Genomic DNA, 25,360 nt, shown 5'->3' with positions numbered 1-25,360 from the left:
CCAAACTTTAAATGCATTTTAGGGCTTTAATTTTGAAAAAATTTCATAGCAATGCCACTTATCTGTATTTTTTTTTTTTTTCTTTTCTAGACCAAACAAAGCCTAAGTAACAGCGTTTTTAGGAATTTCATTTTCAAACAACCCCCTCCCCTTTGCCAAAAATCGTTTTAAAATGTGCTTTTAGGCAAAAGAATTCCAACCCCCTTCTCATTTGCAAACCAAAGACAGCATAAAATTACAATTTTAAAGCCTCAATCAATGTTAAAAATTTTCCAGGAAGAGCAATCAAACCCTGTAATTTTCTCGAACCCCAACACTTCCGGTAACTTGATCAAAGATATCGTAAAATGTGTGTTTAGTCCTCTAACTTTGAACATTTTCCGAGGGAGATCCCAAAAAACCTCTTTCACCTAACATCGCCAAAAATAGCTTAACGTTGGGATTTTAAAACTTCAAGGGATTTCAGTTGGAATTTTCTAAGTGCAGAAAAATTTTAAGGAAGGGGTCCTAAATGTCTATGCAATATCTTAACATCATCACACATGGCTCAAAATTTAGTTTTTAGAAATTTCTGAGGGAAGCCTGCAACGTCTTTTTTTCTCAATGATAAAGAGTTTAAAATGGACATCAGTTTACAGAAAGATTTTGGCCTAGAAGCCCCACTTTGACCTCTTTCTCATAACGTTGTCAAACAACACCTTTTGCCGTGTTTTTAGGATGAATTAATTAAAAAGTTTCCAGAGGAAGCGGGGGAGTCATCCAACTTCCCAACATTTTTGGGACATTCGACAGTCCACAATTGCGTTTTTGAATATTCAATACCGAAAAACTTCCAAAGAGGGCCGCAGAACGTTCCCTGTTCTCTTAACCTGATCAAAGATAATCTAAAATTAATTTCAATGTTGAAAATATTTCGGGAGGAAAATCCAGTCTTTGTTACAGTTTAGGGAAGCTCTGAGGACACTAAAGGCAGCCTACAGGTGTTTTCCCCCAGTATTGTAGAAAAACTTTCCGGACAGCACCCCCAAACCTTCCCCATTCTCTTAACATATCCAAAGATATCCTAAAATTGCTTTTTTTAACATTTCGATTTTGGAAAATTTCCTTGAGAGACCCCATCCCCCTAATGTCACCAAAACAAGCAGAAAATTGACTTTCATTATGAAAAAAAAATTCTGGTGAGAGCCCCAAGCTTTTTTCCTCTTACCTTTACTAAAAATTTGCCAAAAACTGCGAGTTTTGAATTAACTTTTGGAAATTTTCGGTGGGGCCCAGAACTTTTTTTAGCAAGAAAAATGAGGAAAGATAGTATTTATTATTCTTCTAAATTAATTTCTGATCTTTACTTTAAAAACTTTGGACTGTTTCTCTACCAAAGGGTGGCAAATTGAGAAACCGCCCCGGGCGGCAGAATGTGAAGCTATGCCACTGTACATAAGCAAATATTTTTATTATTTTTAGTAGTTAAAATGCTATATTCATTCATTAAAACCTGAGTTATTGATTAGAGAATAGCTCAATATGACTGGTTGTTAAAAGGTTTCAATTTGTTTTATATAAATAGTGAAACCTGTGTAAGTTGACCACTCGCGGTGCAGTACTTTGGTGGTCAACTTAGACAGGTGGTCAACTTATAAAGGGCGATAATGATTTTTTTTTTTTTTTGTCATTTCTTGCACTATGTATTCATTTTTTGAGTAATTCACCCTTATTCTTTCAGTTCAACTCACCTTCATTGTTTAACATTATTGAAAGTGAAAAAATAATTAAAAATACTATTCAAATAGTTTTGTTATTTTTTCCTTGTTTTTAACTATATTAGACACTGTAGTTTTAGAAATTCCATTTGTGCCGGCTAATTTTCTCTGGCTTTCTCCATTTTTAATTAATTTTAATGTAATATTTCATACTTTTTATTAATCTCAAGTTCAACTTTCTTTTTCAAGCCTTTTTTGTACAACTTATATCTCAAAGAGCAATAAGCGCGACTCTCCCAGTTCATAAAGGCAAAATTAAATTGTCCTATCTCTTAATCCCTTGCACCAGAAACATGTAACTTTACTCATTAGCAAGCCCAGATCTGCTTACCCGCAGTGCGAGGGGCCCGCGTCCTTAAAGGGGCTAACGGCCCTAAAAATTGAAGAAAAAATAGAAAAAAACTAGCACTAAGACTTATTCACTTCACAAATTGGCACTGCTGGCCACTAGCGAGGGGGCCCTACATATTTTGTTGCAGGGGGGCCCAAAATGTATAGATCCAGGCCTGCTTTTTATAGCACAATTCCTGTGTTGCCACAACATATTACAACTGAAAGAAAAAACTTTGAACTTTTCTATTGACTCCTATTTTCCTTGAACAGAGTACAAAAAGCTATCTCAAATAGAACAACAAATGAAAATCAAGTTTGGAGAATGAAGAGCAGCATAAGCTTTATGCTGCTCTAAGTTAATGCTCTCTAGTTAGTAAAATGCTAGCCTGTCATCAAAGCATTAAAAACATTTTTGGAAAGCTATCAAAATAATAATAATAATAATAATAAATAAATAAATAAAATAATTTGCTGAAGAAAGTTTAAAAAAATAAACCAAGTGGTCAACTTACAAAGGGTTTTTTACAATACTCCAAACCAAATTTGGCATATATTAGTGGTTAAGATAGAGAGGTGGTCAAGTTACAGAGGTTTTCCTTCATTATATGAGATAGGACTAATTCTGTTCCTGACAAAAGCGGTCAACATAGACAGATGGTCAACTTACAAGGGTGGTCAACTTTACAGGTTTTACTGTATATCGATTATTTACACAATTAAAACTACATTACTTGTATACTTTCACTATTACTTGTTATTCTCACGGCAACAATTATACTGCTTGAAATTTCAGTTCAAAATTATTTCTAGAAACGTACCCAGTAGCACTTTGGCCGAGTATCGAGTTACCGAGTACTCGGCCTTTCACTACTCGGCCGAGTTACCAAGTACCAATTATGTTTATTTTAAGAAGAACTACCGACACACATGTGATGAATTTTGAACTTATTGGAATAGCAGTACATGGACCTCCTAGTCCATAAGTTTTTAAAACTAAATTCCTGCTGAAATTTATTTACGCATTATATAATCAATTTTGTTTGTGTCAAAAATTTTACAAAAAAAAATATTTTTTTAAAAAATTATTATAAATAAATAAAAAGTATGATTAATCAAATTGCAATTAAAACAAATTACAGTAAAATCCCTCTAATGCGGACACTAACAGGACAATTTTTTTTTGTCCGCAATAGAGAGGTTTCCGCAGGACATGGGTTTAAAAAATGTTATTTGCACTGGAACTGGGGAATTAAAAATTGTCTGCATAAGAGGGGTGTACATTAGGAGGGGTTTCACTGTATACCAATCAATTATAGTTCTAGTCTGCCAAACATAAATAATTTTTAAAAGCAAATAAAACAAATGTGCAGGAACACTGCAAACACGTGTTTCTGCCCCCCCCCCCCCCTGTTACAAGGAACGTCTTTTTCAGTGCATTACATGTGAGCTAAATAATGTAAAGACATTCGACAAAAAAATCCGACTATTGTCGGATGCCTTTAAATTCACGAGCTCTCATTTTGTGCATTGAAAAAAGAATTCCTTGTAACGCCAAAGCATGTATTTGCAGTGTTCCCGCACTATGCTTTTAACATTGTTTTATTTCCTTTTATTTTTTAAGCAAAGGTATTTTTATGTTTTTTATAACTAATTTTTGTTTGTAGCAAAAATCTATTTTTATTATAAAATTCCATATTTTCTATACTTACCTTTTTTTGCATAATTTTTAATAAATGAGTTTTATTAACTTTGGGGACATTAAAATAAAGATTTATTCCATTGAAGCATTACAAACTTCATTATTCTCAAAATTTAAATTTGACTTATAAATTTTAATTGCAAATGATTGCAGAATATAATGCTTGCTCTTTTTTTATAAATTTTAGTATCTGTCTTGGACAATATTCAATTTTGTTGCAACTACTCGGTATTGGCCGAGTATCTGATCAGAATTTGGCCGAGTAGGCCGAGTACCGAGTAGTTACCGAGTACTCGGTACGTCTCTAATTATTTCCATATAAACTTTTTAGTTTTATCATGATTAGATAAAGAATGGTTTTCCGGAAGGAGCCCTAAACCTCTTTTCTATTAGCTTTACTAAAAATTTGCCAAAACTGTGAATTTTGAATTAACTTCTGGAAATTTTCGGTGGGGCCCAGAACTTTTTTTTAGCAAGAAAAATGTGGAAAGACAGTATTTATTTTTCTTTTAAATCAATTTATTATTTTTACTTTAAAAAACTTTTGACTGTTTCTCCACCAAAGGGCGGCAAATTGAGAAACCGCTCCGGACGGCAGAAAGTTAAGCTACGCCACTGATTCAGTGATGCACAACCTCTGGCTGGTGAAGCTTAATCATGTGGCCTGTTGTAATGTTCAATGTTACGAATTGAAAACATATTCTGGAACCTTCCAAAATAATTGATCATCTTCCGTCAGCATTAAGAATGATTGTTGCAAATTTGAAGTAAAAGTGGTCAGAAATTGGTTTCTAAAAACCATATACGGAAACTTTATTGATAAAATAAACATGTAGCAGGGATAACAACAATTCTTGGTAAATTTTTTCTCCTTTCGCATATTTTCTCATGTTATTTATCTAATAAAACCTTTAAATTAACACTTGTTCTGGCTAGCGAGATTTATCTTAAGATACAGTAAAAAAAGAATGGATGAATTTGAATTTATCACTGAATTTTTTCTTTAAAAAAAAGTTTTGAAAAACAGATTAAAACTTTGTATTAATAAAATAAACATGAAGTATGGAAAATAACAATTCTTAAGGCGGGGGGTGTTCCTTTTTCTTTTCTGTACTTTTCCATATTACTTATCTAGTAAAATCTTTAATTTTGTATGTGTTCTTGTTTGCGAGATTTATACAAAATTAAATATGAGTATAAGATACATTATAATAATTTATGAGTATATAAGATACAGGGTTGTAGTTTTGGCCAGACAAAACTGATTTTATCCAGGCCACTGGCTAAAACTGGTTAAAACCAGCCAAAACTGGATTTAACCACCATAGAACTGGCCAAAACTAAATTACATGAAAATACACTTCTAATTTGTATGTATGTGAGAGATGTGTGTTTTGCAACTAATAAATGTTTTAGTTGGAAGTTTTTTAATTAAGCACAACAATTTTAGTTAATTAAATATAATATTAGTGATTTATTTTATTATAGTAATTTACATTATTATAACAACAATCGTGAACAAATTTAAACTTTCTTCAAAATTAATAACTGAAATTGCTCACAACTAAAACAAAAGACATAACTAATACAAAACAGCCTGTAAAATAAATATAGCAAATTTTCAGTAATGTTGCTTTTTAATTTTCGAAAGTGTTTTCCCCCTGTACTTTTAGTTTTGTTTTTAAAAAATGCCTATATATGTTTCTAAAAAAAGTTTTTTTCTCTCTTTTATTCTTCAAAATTACTTGAAATACTTTGTACATTTGTATGTGAGAGTTAAAATCTATCTATTCAACTTACAATGTTTCACTCTATTATTTTTTTAACGTTACTGCATATTTTTCATGTAAACCTTATCTTCTAAACATGCTGTAATTTCTACAAACTGTAAAACATACTATTTAGATAAATAATGAAAGATGATTGATTATGGTTTGTTTTGCATTTCTTTTTAATAAATTATTATTTGGTTTTCATGTAAAATTTGCTAATTATGTAAGTGGCCAAATCTGGATAAAACTGATTTTATCCTGGCCGGTTTACACAGGTTTTATCTATGGTTAAAACCATCACTGGCCGAAACTCTTACAACCCTGATAAGATATGGCTTTTAGATAAATAAAGGTGTGGTACACTACTGTTTTGATTGATTGATTTTTTTTTTTTTTTTTTTTTTGTTTAAAAAAGCCTGAAATTGTATCAAACTAAAGTATTTTTTTACATATTTTTTACATATACCTACTATTTCATGCACATTGAAATACAAAAAGAAGACCGAAAGAAAATCAAGACTTTTACATGTTTATAAAACATTGATATGCGTTTAATTCAACAAAATATGAGGAGGGATACTCGGGTCTGGCAGTCCCCACTTTGTTTTAAGTCAAGCTCCTCAGCTCCTATTTAATTGCTCAGTTTAAATTTATTGATTTAAGAAAATTCTATGATTTCAATAATTCGAGGTAGGTCCCGCAATGTCAACCTTAAATAATGAGGCTACTGAAAATTATGAAATGACAGCAAACATAAACACAGAATAAAGGAAAATATAACACAAGCCTAAGCACCAGCATAAAGGGAAAACAAATACAAAGCAGCAATTATGTAGATACTAAAAATAACTTTTTAGAAACAAAATATAATCATACACAGCAATGGCATAGCTAGAGCTTACTGCACTATCACGCAGCTTACAACTCCTTTTTTTTAAGTTGCTTTTTTTTCTCCCTTGTTTAAAATTTATCATTTGGTTCTTTTATTGATGTTATGCTTACAATTTAAATTTAATGAATTCTTACACATTTTCTTTTTTTGAGCAATCATGATTGCTTATTGCTTTCATTTGACTGTTTTTGACGTTCCTTTGATTTTTCCCACCACCACCCTCCGCACCATCACCGTCAACGGGCTCCTCACGCGATGCTGCACCTCTGTTTTGTCAATATCCTACACTTACACGCATACATACACGCACCTACCTACATATACACCTACACACACATACATACACCTACACACATACACATACATACACAAACACACACACCTACACACAACTACCCACACTCATGCCTGCACACAAACACTTATGCCTACACACACATACACATACCCCCACACACAAACACACGCTTACATATACACACACACTCGTGATTGCGAAAAACATAATTTGAATTCAAAATGACAAAATTCAAATTAATTTTTTTTCTTTTTGAGCAAGGTTTTATTTTTAACAAAAGAAGTGCAAAAGCCCTGTAGTTACCAGTTCTTATTTTCAAACGTAAATAGTCTGAATTCATGTTAAATACATATACATTCACCTGTATTTGAAAAGAAGTGCAGGAACTAGTTTGCAATCAGCTCCCATGCAAATCAAGCCCTATATTGAAGTAAAAATGTCTGAACAACTAGCCATTTTTTAAAGTTCTAATCAAACATTTTCATTGCATTTCTTTCCATCCATACATTTTTGATTGCCTCCTCAAAACTTGCGCTGCGCGAACTTAAACCAGTACAATACATTCGGCGCAAAGCTCGGAAGGATAAAAGATGTATAGGTTACGAGCCTCTCCTCTTCAACAAACATAAAACACAGTAAAGAATTTGAAAAGAAATGTAGAGGCTCGGGAAACCTTTGAGAAGTCGTAAATCTTTTCATGTTAAAGCAAATGCGGAAAACTGTTTTTTAGACAATTTTGTCCTCGCACAAAGAGCATTTTAAAACGGCACCCTCCTTCTTGCCTCCCAAAAAGTTCGTTATAACTGCAATGCGCGCTTCGGGATATCCATCCTTTATTTTAACTATTACACCGAAGAGTGTTCCAAAAATAGGTGTAAATTACTTTTATTTTCAACATTATATCAGTTTTTGGTGAATGTTTGTTGGTATGCACAGTCACCTTGAAGACTTAAGAATCATAAACAACGGTAGAACACCATCCATGTAGTAACACAAACACAACTTATGAATTGTGCCCCATGTGACGGATCTACCTTGGGACTCTAGATTTACCATGTAGCATATGTCGCAATTCGAGGCAGTCTAGGAAGTTGGGCGCCGAAGAACTGGCCCCGTTAGGGCGCCGGGCATTTTGGGCGCCGCGGGAACATTCGGCGCCGATCATTTTGGGCTCCGGGGAACATTGGGCGCCGAGCATTTCGGACCCAATGATCCCGGCATCCAATATGCTCGGCGCCCAATGTCCCCGTGCCCAATATGCCCGGCGCCCCAATGTTCCCTGCGCGCTAAATGCTCGGAGCCCAATGTTTACGGCACCCAAAATACTCGGCGCACAATGTTCCCGGCGCCCAATCTGTTGCGCCCAATCTACCCATTTCGCTGCGAGGAGTCTCACGACATGCGGATCCTAAAAGACGACTGAAAAATATTTTACTTATAGTTCTGTTATCTTTTCTTTAAGTGGGACTACAAAATATATTGCGACGAGCCTTCAAAACTATAAATCTGCCACTTATTCTATAAGTTATTTTCTCGCAGATATTTTACTCAAAACATCTCCGAATCACCGAAACTTCACAAAATATCTGCGAGTAGAACATACCGCAGAATTCAGCTGTGTTACGACATGGAGGGCGTTCAACCGAAGTTTTACGGCCCTTAAAACTTCAAGGTAACTGTGCATTGCAAAAATTCAGCTCATAACTGACATAAAAATGAAAATTAAAGGGGGATTGACCCACTTTCCGACCACTTGGTCCATACACGGAACTGACTTTTCTATAAGGAAGAGTAGAAATTTACTACGAGCGGTAATTTTGCTTCTCAGCAGAATTTTTCTACAAACTTCAACTTACTACGCATGGTTAACATTGAAATTTCAAATTTCAATTACAAGTTATAATGAAAATTTTAACATCATGCATACATGCAATGCGAAAGTATTCAATTTGGGAGACGCAAATTGAGGAACAGATAGCGGTGGCATGATATAGGGCAGTCTTATAGAGGCCCGGCATTAAAATGGGTACCATGATCTGTTACTGGTTGCGGCGGCCCTGTTTCCATGCATAGAAATTTATTAATTGCCACAGACCAGAGACCAGGGTATTTGCATGCCATCACAATGAAATAACCGAAATAATATAATAAACTAACATTTCAGTCAAAAGACTTGAATTTTAAATTTTTGAACCACTGCTTTTAGAGGCTTTCGTTGAATCTTCAAAGAAGTATTTGCTAGCAAATCGAGCATAGCTGATTTTTTACTTTTTTTTGTTTTTAATTTACTTTTAAATTTTGGACTTATTTTGATGTAGAATAAATCTTACGCATTTTCTTATCATCATAATTTTCCACATGTTAGCTCTGTAAATATGTCATGAACATCAAGACCCAGTTCAGAGGGGGGGGGGGGCACCCGCCCACCCCGCCCCCGAAACCCGAAATGTTTTGTACCGTAAAACATAAGAAAATTTTTTTTATCTTTTAATTTCTAACATCAGAAAAGAAAAATAAAAAAAATTTCCATTCTTAATTTTGTAAACATTAAATGAGTGAAAATTTTGAAGAAATACAGAAAAAGCAATTCTAGTTTTCTCATTAGCTGCTAAGCATACTTGAAATTTAGACCCTTAATTCGGACTTCCTGCTCTCTTTCCCAAATCAATTCAGGACCAAGGCTTTGTGAGTTTGGTAGACTTGCTCTCCTCCAGGGGCGTGCACATAAATTTTGGGACCCGTCACAAATGACTTTTTCAGGTCCTTTTCTTTTTGTTTAACCCTATTTTCTACCCTAGCTTTAAAAATATTGAGCCTCCTTCAGGCTCGGGCCTAAGCCAACAGGTGTTCCTTCTCCCCCTGTGCACGCCCCTGCCGTCCTCCCCCTAAAACTCTTATAAAACTTTTACACTGCACCGATTTCGAGTCAGGGTCACCAAGGGGAGGGTCCCTAGTTTCCGATTAGGCTAGTATATGATTACCAAGATGCGCCCAATTTAGCTCCTTGATACATCCTGAGTAAAAAATGCAAAAATCATGATTCTCGCGTTTTTGAGGCATATTTTTCAAGATCAATTTCTGTGACTGATATATTCCATATGTCTTGCCATTTATTTAATACCGAACTTAAATATTTTGGAAGTTCCTCTGCTATTGCTTGTTTTTATTAGCCTACTTTCCCAGTAAAAGTCAGAAAAAGAAGAAAAAAGCATGAAAGAAGGCTTAATGCATCTTAAAAATATCACGAAAAACAAAAAAAAAAAAAAAGTCAAAAATAGATAAAATAATAAAATAAATATCGAAAAATTAAAAATTGGAAAGTAGGATATTGAGATGGGGAAAAATTTCTGTCGGGCTGTCGGTGTGTCTGTCTGTCCCCCCCCCCCCCCTAATAACTTTTGAATGAATAGTCCGATTCGAACAAACTTTTTTTTGTTCGAAAGAGCTCGGCGAGGACACCTCATTCCCATATTTCACTTTTTGATTTGAACTATTTTTTGTTCAATTTTGAACAGTTCAAAAAAACTTAACATTAGCGCCTACGGGGAGATTCAAGGCAATTCCGAACTTTGAGGCGAATTTGCCTCAAACAAACTTTGTAGGAAAAAGCTTTTGATGAAAAACTTGTATATAAAATTTCTTTTTGATTTGAACAGTTTTCCGTTCAATTTTGAACAGTTCAAATCCTTAACATTAGCGCTTGCGGGGAAACTGAAAGTCAATGTAGATTCCGTACTTGAAGGCGGATTTACTTCAAACAACTTTTGTTGGAAATAGCTCTTGACGCCAAACTCCAGACTTCGACTCCAAATATTTAGGGGCACTTGACTCGGATTCCGACTCCCCGACTTCGACTCTGACTTCGTAGCTTTGGCAAAAGTTTATACACGGAGGACAAATGACTGACTCCGATTCTTAGATATTCGACTCCGACTCCTTTACCCCAAAATGAGATTGACTCCGACTCCCGCAGCTATGGTTTTGACTGTGAAATAATTATTGTTGATTTGACTTGTTTTTATTTTTACGCTAAAGTTTTAATTTAGGTATTCAGTTTTCGGCGAATAAACTCGAAGTCATTTATGTTTCTACAAAAGATATGCGCAGACGATTTTTTTTTTTTTTTTTGACAATGAAAATTATTTCTTTAAGTTGACATTTTATTGTTTTTATTTATTTTGGTAAGTGCAATAATTCATTTAAAAAATTGTTTTTGGCAACAGTAGGGGGAAAAGAAACGATTTTTTTTGATATGATGTATTTATTTTAATCATAGACTAATAATAAGAGTAGACCGAGCTATGGCAACCCTTTTGCTGCTCATAAACCAATCCATGTGACTGGTGGATATCCTAGCAACAGCGGGCGTTAATCATAGCAGACGATCAACGCCAGCGCGAAATAAAATAAATAGAATTGATGGAACACGGAAGAATGATCTTTTATGGAGTCCGATTTGTAAATTTGTTATTCTAAGTTGTAAATATTTTGTTAATATAGTGAGTTTTTCGTTTAGATAGTACTGTGCATTTTCTTTAGTCAATTTCAATAACTCTCTAAGCAATTGAAGATGCAAGCGACCAAGAAGAATCAGCAAACGGTAAGATTTTTACCAACAGTTTCAATTTAAGATACCGATTAGTACATTTTTGCGTTAACGCAAAACGTTTACGCCATTTCGTTCACGCCAACGCTGACAGCTCCAAATGAAATAAAAGTTACCGAAAATTGATCAAAAACTATTACTAATGTCAAAATAATGCATAACTAAAAGAAAAACAGTTCAATCTTTGCACCTGGAAGTTTTTTTTAATGAAAACACATTGTCTTAAAATACATGTCGAGTGCCAAACTATAGATAATGCTGCCATCTAGCAACCATGCTGCCAAAGTCTTCGCCAAGTCCTTCCACTAGTCACATGATACATCTATGAACCAATTTTCTTTATCAGTAAGAATGAGAAAGCTCGGTCTACTCTTATTATTAGTCTATGATTTTAATGAGCTTAGTAATTTTAATTATTATTTTTTCGTTTTGAAAGCTCTTAAAGATTTTTTTAATGGAAAAAAGTATTAGCTGCTTTGTTTAAAAGTTGCTGCTATTTTATTTGTTCGTTTTTTTACGCATCTAATTTTTTTTTAGATGAGTGAGAAATATTATTTTTCTAAAAATCAGCTTAAAGTATTTTAAAATTATGTTTGAAAACATTTGCGATTTTAGCTATTTTTGAGAATATTGATTAGTTATTAGAATGTAGTATGGATATACGGGAAAGTAGGCTCGTCTAGTTCTAGACAGAACTTCTATTTTTACGCTAAAGTTTTAATTTAGGTATTCAGTTTTCGGCGAATAAACTCGAAGTCATTTATGTTTCTACAAAAGATATGCGCAGACGATTTTTTTTTTTTTTTTTTTTTTGACAATGAAAATTATTTCTTTAAGTTGACATTTTATTGTTTTTTTTATTTTGGTAAGTGCTTACTTCTACTGTATACTGTTAAAATCTTAAGCATGAGAAAAAAAAAATCACTTACTTTACTCTATTTCATTTTCTGCACTACTTGTGTTTGAAAAAAAAATATTTGCCTTGTGAGAAATATTTTGTTGCATTTATTTTTAACTTAAAACGAGTGTATCTTACAAAGTTATGATCATTTTGTAAGACTGTGCAATCAACTTCTGAAAGATGCAAATAAAGTGTTTTAAATAATTTCAACTGTTCTAGTCTTTGAAAATTATTTAAGTTTTTGAAATTCCTTGAAAAGTTCTTCAATTTTGTCTCTTATCAAGAAAATAAAATATGAATTGTCCAAATAGCCAGAATATAACTCTTTCGTTCTTATTTTAGGAATATTTACACCATTTTGAAACAATTTTGTACAATTTTTATACTGTAGGGCATTTAAATAAAAGGAGGGGGGAGGGAAGTGATCAAAACAGACTACACTAAAAACCGATATGAGCAAACGACACGATGTGCTTCTTTTCTCCTCTCCAGTGTTTCCTTTCTGTAGATCAATGTCAACGATTTTTCGAGAAAGCAATTTTTATTTTGATTGATCTTGATTTGCAAAAGAATGCATAACTTTTAAAAGACTTGGTTTGCGTATTTTTCTTCATATTTTTGTAGTCTCAATTACCCCATATAAGGCCTCAAAATACAGATTTTTATACCTATTTTTAAAAAATAGGTATAAAAATCTGTATTAACCCCCGGGAAACCCCCGGACCCCCTGAAAGTACGGATGTTCTACATCCGACTTAAAGGGACACTCTCCTGTTATTCTTATCACTACAAGGTGAATAAAAAAATTAAAAAGAAATTAAAATAAAAATAACAATAGTCCAACAGTGGAATCATTAAAAATCGAGACAACAAAATATCTTCTATGCTAATATTGTTTTGCTTGCATGTGTGTCTATATGTATGTGTGTGTGTGTTAGGGCAATGTGTGAATCCGGGCCCATCCCGAAAAAAATTTCTGGATAAGGCCTTGATGAACATATATTATTACAAATTTAAAGATGTATTAATATACATATTTCTTACCTTTCAGTGTGAATACCAAACATAAAACATCCTTTTCAGAGTCGAATTCTCTGTTCAAAGTGAGATTAACTTTGAATGGTGAGCCTCTTCTAATTACTAAAGATGGATTCTGTTTTCGGACTAAGTGAAAGGAGTCTGTGTGGTGGACGGCACTATTCTCCGATATGTTTAATTCTACAAGCTCAACAATCAGTGGTACTTGACTATCTTCTTCTATAACTGGAAGGAGAAAAAAAGAACATAATAAGTAACGAACAAATTGCGAAATGCGGTAGATCGTTGAAAATCCGACGCACTAATTGGGACCATGGAAGTTCAGATTTTCAAACTGTTAAGATTTTCAAAAATAACAAAGAAATTACATCGACTTCACATAAAGAAAGTTTAATTTATTTCTCATTTGGCAAGTTTTTTTTTTTTTTTTTTTTTTTTTTGGTGACTAAAATTTTTTTTCTGCCGAATTTCATTTATGTTTTGCTCTTTCGATTCCCTATGTGGTGAAATTCGTGCCACTTTACATGGTAAATACGTATAATAATTCCACCAGTATTACATATGTACTAGTTTCATTTCTTAAACCATTCACCATTGGACGTAATTGTTTATTTTGTGAAATGTATCTGTTCCGATTTCTGACGTTTCGGAGTTCTGACGTTCTATTGTGTAAGAGGTGGAGCATTTTTTAAAGAAACTTTTTAATGAACAGAATATGCTTTGGGGAACGATCCCTCCCCCCCCCTCATGGGCGGATACAGAAAAATCTTTTGGAGGGGACACGGGAAATTGAACACCCCTCCCCTCCCCCCGTCTTTGATGTTTCATAACAAAGTTTTAACGACTTTATTTTTAAATGTGTGTGTTTTTTTATTTATTTATTATTATTATTATTATTTATTTTTTTTGGGGATTCCTTAAGGTCAATGAATCTACTTCTAAGTGCATGAATATTATGCACTAATATACTTTGAATGTGGATGGAATACATCTTTAACGTTTCAAGCCATTTAAATACTAAACCCAATATAATGTCACCAAGATGCTAGGCAATGAGCGGTTTTACCTAGGAACATTGTCATAATGATTATAACACGAGGGCAAGGTTATTAAATAAACCTATACCTCTCTTGAGTTTTTTAAAATTAATTTAATCATAACTTCATAACATATATAAGTTTCACTGAAGAATTCAGAAACTATTTCTGTGTGAATTTCAAAATAATTGCTGATTTGTTCTTAAAGCCATGATGCAGTTGAGATAACATATTGATACTACATGCCGTTTATATTAAAAATCATGGTTTTTCTAAGAAACTACCACATGATTTCTTTCATTTTGCATCTTTTATTAGCTGAAAAAGAAATCTATTATTTCGCAAATAGGTTCCTAGATCAAAATGACTCTTTTAGGTGCTCCTACACATTTAAAAAAAATGTTAATTATTGATTCCATCAAAGAAGAATTAATGAACGAATCACGATAATGCGATCTCTTGAATTTGAAGCCAATGAGTTAAATGTATTCTGCAACTCTGGGCCTCTGACTCTAGTAATACTTCTTTAGCAAACAAAAATGCTTTTATCCAAAATGTGCTGTGTGTGTGTGTGTGTGTGTTTTGTGTCCTTTTTAATTAGCTACGTAAAAAAAGTGCAAAGGAAAGGTCAGTTAAAAAGTAATAAATAAAATAGTAAAATTAATTAATCCTTTTGGGGGGGGGAGCACGTGCTCCCTGTGCCCCCCTAAAATCCGCTACTGCCCCCCTCCCTAAAAAAAGGTATGATCAATACGAATGAAATCCAAAATCTAAAAATGCAAGCTGCTCAATTTATTTCGAAACATTCCAAAACGCACATAATATTGAACCAAGAAAATAGCTCTCAAAATTGCATCCATCGGTAGAATTCGAACATTATTCGAATCTATTTCGAACATTAAGTCAATAAAATAAATGACGGATCACTTAAACAGTTAGAAGAGAGTGGAATACAAGTATTTATTCAAAAAACATAATTTACAATAAATATTACAATTTCCAATACTCATACTCATGTAACTTGCAGCAAAATTTTATCATAAGAAGAGAAAGCAAAAGACGAATGAAAAACTTAGTTGTTTCCATTCGCTCAAGAGTAATAATGCGTAAGATTCACAAAAAAATACAGTATTTATACTTTAAATGGAAGCACTTAAATTGCACATCAAAAATAGCTGGGAAGGTGAAATTCATAAACAAATTTTCAAAGTAACCTTCCACATGACAAGTAAAACTAGTTAAAGTCTGTTACTTTACATTCGAAGACCTGCTGGAGAGGAAAATGTAAAACCACTAAACTCTAACTCACCTCATCCACAGTTTAGTTTCAAAAAAAATTCCCATGCCTAGAAATAGAATTTGTTTCCGATTAGCTTAATGTGTCCTTTTTACCCTAACTGATTCAAATGATTTTTTAGTCCAATTTCCCGTAAAAGTCAAAGGAAGAAAGGAAAAGCATGAAAGAAGGCCTGATGAATTCCAAACATTCGCAGTAAAAAGTATGAAATAAAATACAAGTAAGTATATGAATTCTTGATTACAACACTCAAAAATTACAGTTGATCTTAATCTCTATATTTTAAAGTTAATTCTAAAGAAGTCAATAAAATTTTAATTAAAAATGTGAACGATGAATTAGGCAGTATACAGCTTTGTACGAATAGTTTTAGAATACTGTCTTTGTTTCTTCTTCTCAATTTTTCTGGGATAAAATCATCAGGTAGCATGCATTTAAATTATTACATCTCATTTTTTGCCTTCCTCGGCGTTGATTAAAATTTTATGGTTAATCTAATGCTGATTTATCTTGCAGACTACTTTCCGATTTTTAATCTACGTCACAGACTGCTGGAAAAAAAAATTCAGCTCACTGGCTGGAAAGTAGGCTTGCTTAGTTCTGGGCAGGGCCGCGCCGTCCCTATGCGCAAGGGCACGACGGCACCAGAGTCAAAAAGGCGACGAGCTCTACCAATCAAAAATGCTCCAAATGGGGAAAAAATCAAACTCAAAACACAAAAAAAAAAAACTGAAAATTCATTACACCTAATAACAGTGTTGGTGAAATTATACTGCTTATTAAAACAAGTAATCCGCCTCGCTGCCTATCTATTACAGTCGACTCGCGCTACAACGCGATTCAACTTACGCGAAACGACTATAACGCGAGTTTTTCACGAGTAACGATTTTTCGAGCTAACGTGAATTACTCGCCCACAACACGAAAATTTTCATTAAAGGAATCGCTGGGTGTAAGTATCGTTTTCGGTACTGGCTACTAAATATTGGTTTCGTGAATATATAAATCACTGGAGTGGGAAGGCTCCCACACCGTACTAGTCGAATCATCGCTTTATTAGTGAATACAAATAACCACTTCGTATTTTCTACTCTAAATGTGAATGTTAATTTAACATAGCAGTATTTAAGCGTGCTGTTTCAGCTTAGGCTGGGAAGAGAAAGTTTCGTAAAATTAAAGAAAAAGTGAAGATTCTCGACATGCAGGAAAACATGATATCGATCGGATAAGCTTCACAGCACCAACCATCATCATCTTCTGTTTTTTAGATAGAGCAAATATTACTATTTTATCTGCTGTAGAGTAGTGTAGGAGTGTTGCATTTCGTTATTATTATTATTGTGTACTGTACATACAGCATTGCACTTTGTCACACTCTCCCATTTATCATTAATTTTGTGCATCATAACAGTCGTTTATATTGAAGAACGTAAGTTTTTATTAAATGCAGTATAATATCAGTTATTTATGTGAAAAACATTGACATATACTTAAAAATGTTTTAAAGCAGTGAGAATGGTGTTTACAAATGTCTAAAATAATTGCTTATGTTTATCAAAAAGTCGTAAACATATCCTTTGCTACAACGCGAAATTTCGACTTAACGCGAGATGTCTTGGAACTCATCCCTCACATAAGTCGAGACTCGACTATTAAAGCACATGACTTCCTTTTACTTCAATTTAATGCCATTTCCCCATTACTGGCAATTTTAATGTGATTCAATAGTTTATTCTCTAAATATCACCAACAGTGGCCAAATTGAAAACAAATTTGAAAGAAAAAAACCCCGCCAAATTTGTCGTCAAGTTGGCGACAAAACTTGGCAACCAAAAGACTGGCGATATATCGCCAAGTGTCCACCAAATTATACCACTTGAGTTTACATCGAAATTAACAATGATTTCCCCCCAAAAAGGCGCAAAAGACCCCTTTAGAAACACCCGAATGCGACCAAAAGGGGAGGTGCACAACTAGACCCCACTAGGAGTCTACGTACCAAATTTCAACTTTCTAGGAGATACCGTTCTTGAGTTATGCCACACACATATGCACATCCGCACATACAGACGTAAAACTCGTTTTAATTAACTCGGGAATCGTCAAAATGGACATTTCACGTGTCTATACGTTCTTAGGTACTTATCCACGTGTGATCGAGTCGGAAAAAAAAAAAAAAAAACTCAACATTCATTCGGGGGTGAGTAAAATGGAAATTTAGGGTCGATTTTTGAGTGAAAATTTTTTCGCGAATACAGTACTTCCTTTTTTGTAAAAGGAAGTAAAAATTATTGCCTTGTTGTGTCTAAACATGCTATTCAAAAGGGCAATCTTTTATACTGAAAACATATGCTGCTAATTAATTAACATTTTTCTTTAAACGTGGAGCCGTGAATGCGATTTCGGTAAGTCAGCAGAAATTTGCTGTTCCCCATTTTGGTTCTTGCGGTGAATATGTTGTTTCATAATTTGTGCAATATGTCTTTTTGTGATTTTTAACTATCGTTCGCCGTTATCTCACTGCATCATGTGTTCATACTTAAAAAAAATATGGCAAGTACATTCGCATATTATTTTATTTTGCGTAATGTACAAATATTGTACACAAATATTGTACACAATAATTTAGCTCAACTTTTTAGTTCCAAAAAGTAACAGCTTGACCATAATTACTCGATTCCCCCACTAACTTTTTCTTTATTAAATTAACGAAAGAAATTTAGACAATTTGTGTGTTTCAGATATTAAACTCAATGCATTTTTTAACGATTTCGTATTTTACAGTTCTTTTACCGGAAAGGATTTCAGTTTGAGCTTCAGATTTTAAGGTGGAATATCCTCTACATTATTATTCTTCAATTTAGAAATATAATCAGTACCCTCCCGTTCCGTGGCGCAACCAGAGGAGGGCGGGGTCAATAGGGGTCCTTTGGTTGCACCACCCTGTGCCCCTCCCCTCCAGAATGGCCAGAGTTTATACTCTATTCGGATAAAAAAATTCCATGACTTTTTCATTAATTCATAAAAATGTTCATGACCTTGTTATACGACTAGAATACTAGTACTGTTTAATATCAAACTTGTGTGCCAATATTTGGAAACTAGTATTAGCAAAATTTCTAGTTGAATGCCCCTAACTTCATCGAAGCACCTACTTGCGCTTGAAAAACTATCTGTGTCCACCTAAAAATCTAAAATATTCTTATTTGTTTTCATCATGTAAATTTAAGTAAAGTAAAAAAATATATATATATATATATATATATATATATATATATATATATATATATATATACATAAAATTAAGCAAACAGAATTTCAAATATTAAATATTATTTGTTTAATATTTGAAATTCTGTTTGCTTAATTTTATATTTACTTGGCTTTTTAGTTTTGCTGCGTTGCGCATCTAAGGGCTTTTGGTGTGGTCTTTTCAATATTTTTCATTTATTATATATATATATATATATATATATATATATATATATTGATAAATAGGCAGAATGATTATGAATGGGACAAAGGTTGAATGATTCATTACTAAGTTTCAAAAAATGTGCTTCAAAAGTTGCCTTTTTGTGTCAACAGTGCATTTAATCATCCACAAAACTTGACAGTATTTTTTTTTCTTTTTTTAAATTCAAGCCACATTCTTTAGCAAATTCATATTTTTACCAACTATTTTATTTTCTTTCAAAAATTCATTAGTGAATAAATCGTTAGATTTAAATGCACTTGTTTACTCACTTGCACATTTTGAAATGCATATAAATTAATAAGTTCAGAAATTTTAGAACTTAGTGATTGATTCCTGACGTGGAACGTAGCAGTGTGTCGCATGGATTAGTTTTGCAGACCGTGTTTTAGAGTATTAGAGTTTTTCTCTAGGCGCTCAAAAGACATTTGCACGACGGTGCCAATCTGGCTTGGCGCGGATCTGGTTCGGGAGGGAAAGTATGATCTTTAAACTAGAAACTTCTGAAAAATATTCATCTATATACATAAATGGCTACTTCTGTATGTAAGGATGTCCGGGGTAAACTTCAAAACTACAGGACAGATTTTAACAATTTTTTCACCACAGATAGCTACATTATCAGGAAGCAACATAATTTATAATTTATTTCTAAAAAACTTAAGTTTCAAAAAGTTATGATGGAAAACAGTAACCTTCATGCAATTTCCCTATTGAATGATTAAATACAAAACCCATTGTTAGAAAAATTCGTTGCCTAACAACATCAATATTAATAGTAATCATATTGAAAGTTTTGAATAAAGGCTTCTCCGGAGCAAACATGAGTTTAAAGTTATTTAAACATTTGGAAACTTTACTTTTTGCACTTAGGGAAACATAGTAGAGAACTTTTTTTCTTTTCTTTTTGTGTGTGTGTGCTATTTAATTATAATAAAGCGCACGGTTTTTTAGGGATCTTTGTTTTTGTTACTTCATATTTCGGAAATTCTTCAAATTTTAATACTTTTAAATATCGTGCTTTCGTTTCTAACTGAATACTATTTCGTTCTTTATACTTATTACTATTTTACTTTTATGGGTAAGGAAGAAGCTCGATTTTTAAACACGTCAAAGCGGTGTGTTTCGACTTCTTTCAGTTAACACAGAAAACGAATAAAAGTAGCGATTGTTTCTCACAATTATTTCTGACCCAGGCAACGCCGGGTATTTTTGCTAGTTTTAAACATAAAATAAGAGCGAAAATACACACATATGGCTACCGTAAAAATAGTAATTGTGGTAAGCAATATCTTTGAAATATTTGACATTTAAGAATTTTTATGCAAACATTTTTGTTTCCTACTTTTTAAGTTTTTTTTTTTTACTTATTTATTTATTTATTTTTTCGTTAGAAAATGAATAATGCGCAGGATTTTATTTTACGTATCCTTTCACGTATTTATTTATTCTCACTTTAAAGTTCTACAAAAGAATTCCATCCTTTGTGTGTCTTGCGGAATAATTTGCAAGAATGTTTCCATCAAATATCAGCTTCCAAATGCCAAATGTCGGTCATGATCTGTGAAAGGCGTTAGTGCGTCTCATGAATATGCACAAACGCTTCTGTAATTATAAACGTGACACGAATAATTCCTGATGATTTTTATTAATTTTTGGAAACCAAGGAGAGTTACCGTGCGTCAGTGTTAGAGTAAATTAATGAAAGTTAAAAGCATGCTGTTTGAAATTTATTATGAGAATACGAAGATAGAGAAATAACGATCGAAAGAGTATCCATAATGAAAAAAAGAGGGAAAAAATGAATCGTAAGGACATTTTAGTTCATAAAAGGTGTAATGTTACGGGGTGTTATTCTTTGCCCGAGTATTTAAAAAAAAAAAATACTTAATAAAAATAAAAACATTTACGTACTGGGCACATGACTGGGCAGGGGATGTGCACTCTCACAGCTTTCTGCAACATTCGAGAACTTTTTGTAAGGTTTAGTTAGTGTGACATTAATTGCGGAAAGAAAAAAGAAAAAAAGTAACACGATTTAATTCCTCACAGACGATGAAGATATAAAATTCTACAAAAGAACTTTGACGATATTCATTCATTATTTATTTATTTACTTATTTATTGCACTTGTTGTCATACTCGTAACAGTGGGGAACTAACTGTGACTTTTTTCTAGATTAATTCTTGGCTCCTGCGTCCAAAACTAATGATTTCTGCTTTTGTCCATCACGTCAAGTTTTTGATCTATATTTCGACCAACTTGCATAAATAAAACGACATTTTTGGAAATAATAATAATAATATTCTGAAAAAAAAAAAAAAAAAAACTTTATTTCAATATGAAAAGGATTATTTCAGCCAATAGGGGAGCAGTAAGGTTTCTTGTGATATGCGTTCTCCCGCGTAAAGTGGTCGCATTTTTACATTCACATAAGGTGTGGGGGGGGGGGGGGGGAACAAGAAAACTAATTATAGCTTTGAAATCAGTAAGTCTCTAAAATAACACTACAATCCAACTCGCCAGAATTCCTGCTAAAAATTGTTTCTCAGTGTAAGAGTCGACATTTTTGCCCGAACAAGTATTTCTCATTTTTTAATAAAAATACCAGCAACACATTTCCATGATAGATATCGAAACATAATAGTTTTTCAGATTCCTCAGATAATAGATATATGTTAGGCTCTAAATTTGAGCTCTAAAACCCGCTGCCATTGAACCGAAGATCGATTCCTACGAATTGATTTGTGAAGTTTTGTGCAATTACTTGGATGGTGGCAAAGTCTTGCTTCACTGAGTACCGTAACGAAACTTAATTTTATTTTATAATAACTATTCCAAACCTTGTTCGGATGAAAAAGCAGTCTATCTTTAGAAAAATATTATGAAGGTACTTTTAATTAAAATTTAATACTAAGCAACGTTTTTTTTCATTTCGTTTTTATGAGGTTTGAAACAAATTGATTTTACCTCATGTCCTGATTAACAGAGGCTAACACATAATTCACACTGAGCAATATCCCCAAATGAAACGCTCATAATAACTTTCCATTGGGAGTTGTGTACACTTAAGTTGGAAAAGGAATTATGCAAGGACCATAAAGATGCAAGGAATATGAGCCAACTGATCTGCTGCAGGTGATGTAAGAATAACACTCTTAAATCCAAATCATATTATTCCGCAGAGATTTTAATTGTGGTTGAACGCTATTGCATAGATTACGCAAATTAAAGTTACGCAATAAAATTATTGGGATATCGCCTTAGTTTTTAAAAGCATGAAGAGAAGTCCTAAGGAGTGAAGAGAGTTAAGGGATTCTTTTAGATAATGCACAGCGTTGGAGGCAAAAACTATAGCCCTCTCGCATATCCAATGTAATTTTTTTGAGTCTTGGTTTTAGAATAAACATTGAGGATCAAATCATTTAGAGAGAATTTCCCAACTCATCTATTTTGATAAGACAACCTTTTCCAGGTATTTTTACTTACTTGTCATAAAAGACTCCAGTAATGCTCACCTCAACGGGCTCGTATAGTTCTTGAGATATAGAGATTGTAAAGGGGAAGAGTTTGGTGAGAAAGTCACTGTCAAATACGAAGGTGACACCTCTCATAATTTTGTCTGAACCTTTGTGATATTTTAGGGTTCTATCTACTCCTTCTATATCCGAACAGTGGCTCATCGAACATTATGAGACGCCTCTTAAAGAAATTCTCCAAATTGCCCGTTTTTTTCTTGTGGAACATACAGAACTTATTGAAGGATATTTTCAAATAAATTAAATGTGGAATCGTCAGTTTTTCCACCAAAGTAAAGTCCTAACAGTTCCGTGAAAAGCCATCGAAAAAGCTTATTGATCGAGCCTTGTTAGTATTGAATTTATTGAGTTTATCCGTTTCCACCGGGAATGCCGATAAACATTATATTGCGTTTTTTATTTTCATGCACAAATCTTTTTTATTATTATTATTATTATTGCCATTGATTCCTTGCGGCGGTGGCAAGCAAAAGTCTCCTATTGTGTTTCAGCTTCATTAATAAATTTTGATTTTTACATAAATTAGGCTTTGATTTATATCATTTGACATTAAACGACAATTTTAATATTTCTGCTGACGCTCTCCGTGCAATATGGTTATCTTAGAGATATTTTTCAAATGTTTGCCTTAAAACAGTTGAGTCTAAAACTTGACATAAAAGTTTAAATAGTTATAAACAATTCTCTGTGTTAGGAGCGGAGGGGCTAGTTGTTCCGAGGAACAACTAGCCCCAAGAAACTCCTTGTTCCTATTTATCTATAGCAGCAGTACAGTAAATAAAAACACATATAAATAAATATTATACGCATATATTCGATACTGTAAAATATAGAAACGGAGAATGTCGACTCTCACCGGTGATTTATCGATAATATTTCGTTGTTTACTTATAAACAAATAGAAAAATATGAAATTTTTGAAGATCAAAATGCGAATCAAAATATCTTTCGTACTTTGGTATGAAAATATGAAATTTGTGAAATTTGTTGTTCTAGAGCCTGATTACGCCGCCTTGAGGTGGTTTGAGAGAGTAACCAAAGAGGTAAAGTAGTTCAATGATGCTCAGAGAAGACATATGTATCATTAATCAGATCATATCCTATGCAAGTGGATCTGTCTAGGTTTTACCTGTTTAGCCGTCATTAGACAGAGACTGTTGCTTCTCCTTTGTGAGTTTAACGTCCTGGTCAAATTTGTGCAGGGCTTTCATTATCAGAGGTGTAAATTAAAAACGCAAGTAACCTTCCTTTTCGTAATCCAGAGAAAGGTAGTTGCAAAAGTCGATGAAAATGGTAGTTAAAATATCATGCATGTACAATATACACCTCCGCGGAATAGAGTGCCAGGGTAACCGCGGATAAGCGAATCGCGGACATTTGTTTGATGTTGCACAATAGGTAAGAAAAACAACACTAGTACATACAAGAGCAAATGAAAACCAAGAACACTGACATACATTCAAACTTGCAAAACGATGCTGGAGGCAAAAGATTAAACTAATAGAACTAAAAGCGATAATTGTACTATGTAGAAAATGTACGTAAAAGCAAAAAAAAGAAAGAAGAGTTGCTCATTACTGCAAACGTTCACAAAAAATCCTGCAAACAGAACAACCAAATCAAATCAACTTCGGTTACGCTAAAAATGTGTAAAGCAGGAGAATTTTTTCTAGCAAACTTGGCTCGGTCACTCGTTTACAAGCATAAGGAGTTTGGATGTAAAAATCGAGTTTTAACTAGTCAGGTTTCGATGACCAAGGAGAATTTGATGTCTTTGGTAAGAAAGAGAAAGAAACAAATTGGAATGTCTAAAAATAGATCTTGCACATGTTAAGTTAAGATGAGTATTTTCTAGACATATTTAGTAATTTACAAACGCAAAAATAAAGAAATAAATAAATGAACAATAAATAAACAAATCCGCCCGTGAGCAATTGGGAGTTCATTGTTATCATTTGCACTAACCTCGTTTATGGATCGTCTGCGAAACATCGTATTAGTCTTAAATCAAATACGGTTTTCTGTTATGGTTGCAGACTGAACTAGTTGTCGTAGCTTATTAGCTACAGAAGCTGTTAAATATTTTATTTCACTTCACTACATTATTCTATTCCTACTATATTTTACTATGTTAATATATTATAATATTATTATGCTTATTAACTGTGCCTTAACATATGTATTTGTACTAAAGTGTAATAATTTAACTTTTAAGTGCAAATTATCGACGCTAAAATGTAAAATAAGACAAGTTTTTTTTTTAGTTTAAGAAAGACATTTTATTGTTCGAACAATATTGATTATTAATCTTTAAAAAAAAAACTTTTTTTTAATCAACAATTATTTTTTTATCATAAATTAGACCTTTAACATCGTCGTGTTGATATCGGAACAACATGCCCCACCCGCGGAACAACTAGCCCCACGAAGGGGCAAGTTGTTCCTTCTCGACTTTTGGTACTATAAAATTAATTATAAAAAATTGCATGAAATACTACCCAAAAACCAGTTGCTACATCATACGGGCATACATTACTCTATTTTAATTTCAGAATAATAATTCTAGAATTAAGTTTTCATAACAAATTTTGAGCTTGTTTAAAAAAACGGAACTTCTAGCCCCGCTCTCCCCTACCTATGATTTCCTCGCTAAATCCGGCTCTCGTTATATCAGGGCTCGTTATAAACGAGTTCAACTTTACTTAACTAATGCTA

At 33.2% G+C, this 25,360-nt stretch overlaps 1 protein-coding gene across 1 annotated transcript in view; it reads right to left on the bottom strand.

Moving 5' to 3' along the window:
- Positions 1-25,360, bottom strand: part of LOC129233011 (annulin-like) — a 104,682-nt gene that overhangs the window by 34,031 nt on the left and 45,291 nt on the right. The window contains exon 2 of the mRNA XM_054867094.1: positions 13,303-13,521. Within this exon, the coding sequence (XP_054723069.1) occupies positions 13,303-13,521 (219 nt within the window). The remainder of the gene's footprint in view (positions 1-13,302; positions 13,522-25,360) is intronic.

This window comes from Uloborus diversus, chromosome 1 (assembly GCF_026930045.1).
Source record: "Uloborus diversus isolate 005 chromosome 1, Udiv.v.3.1, whole genome shotgun sequence".
Classification (NCBI taxonomy): Eukaryota; Metazoa; Arthropoda; class Arachnida; order Araneae; family Uloboridae; genus Uloborus; species Uloborus diversus.
Note: the sequence above shows the minus strand (reverse complement) of the source record. Positions and strands in the feature narration are given on the sequence as shown.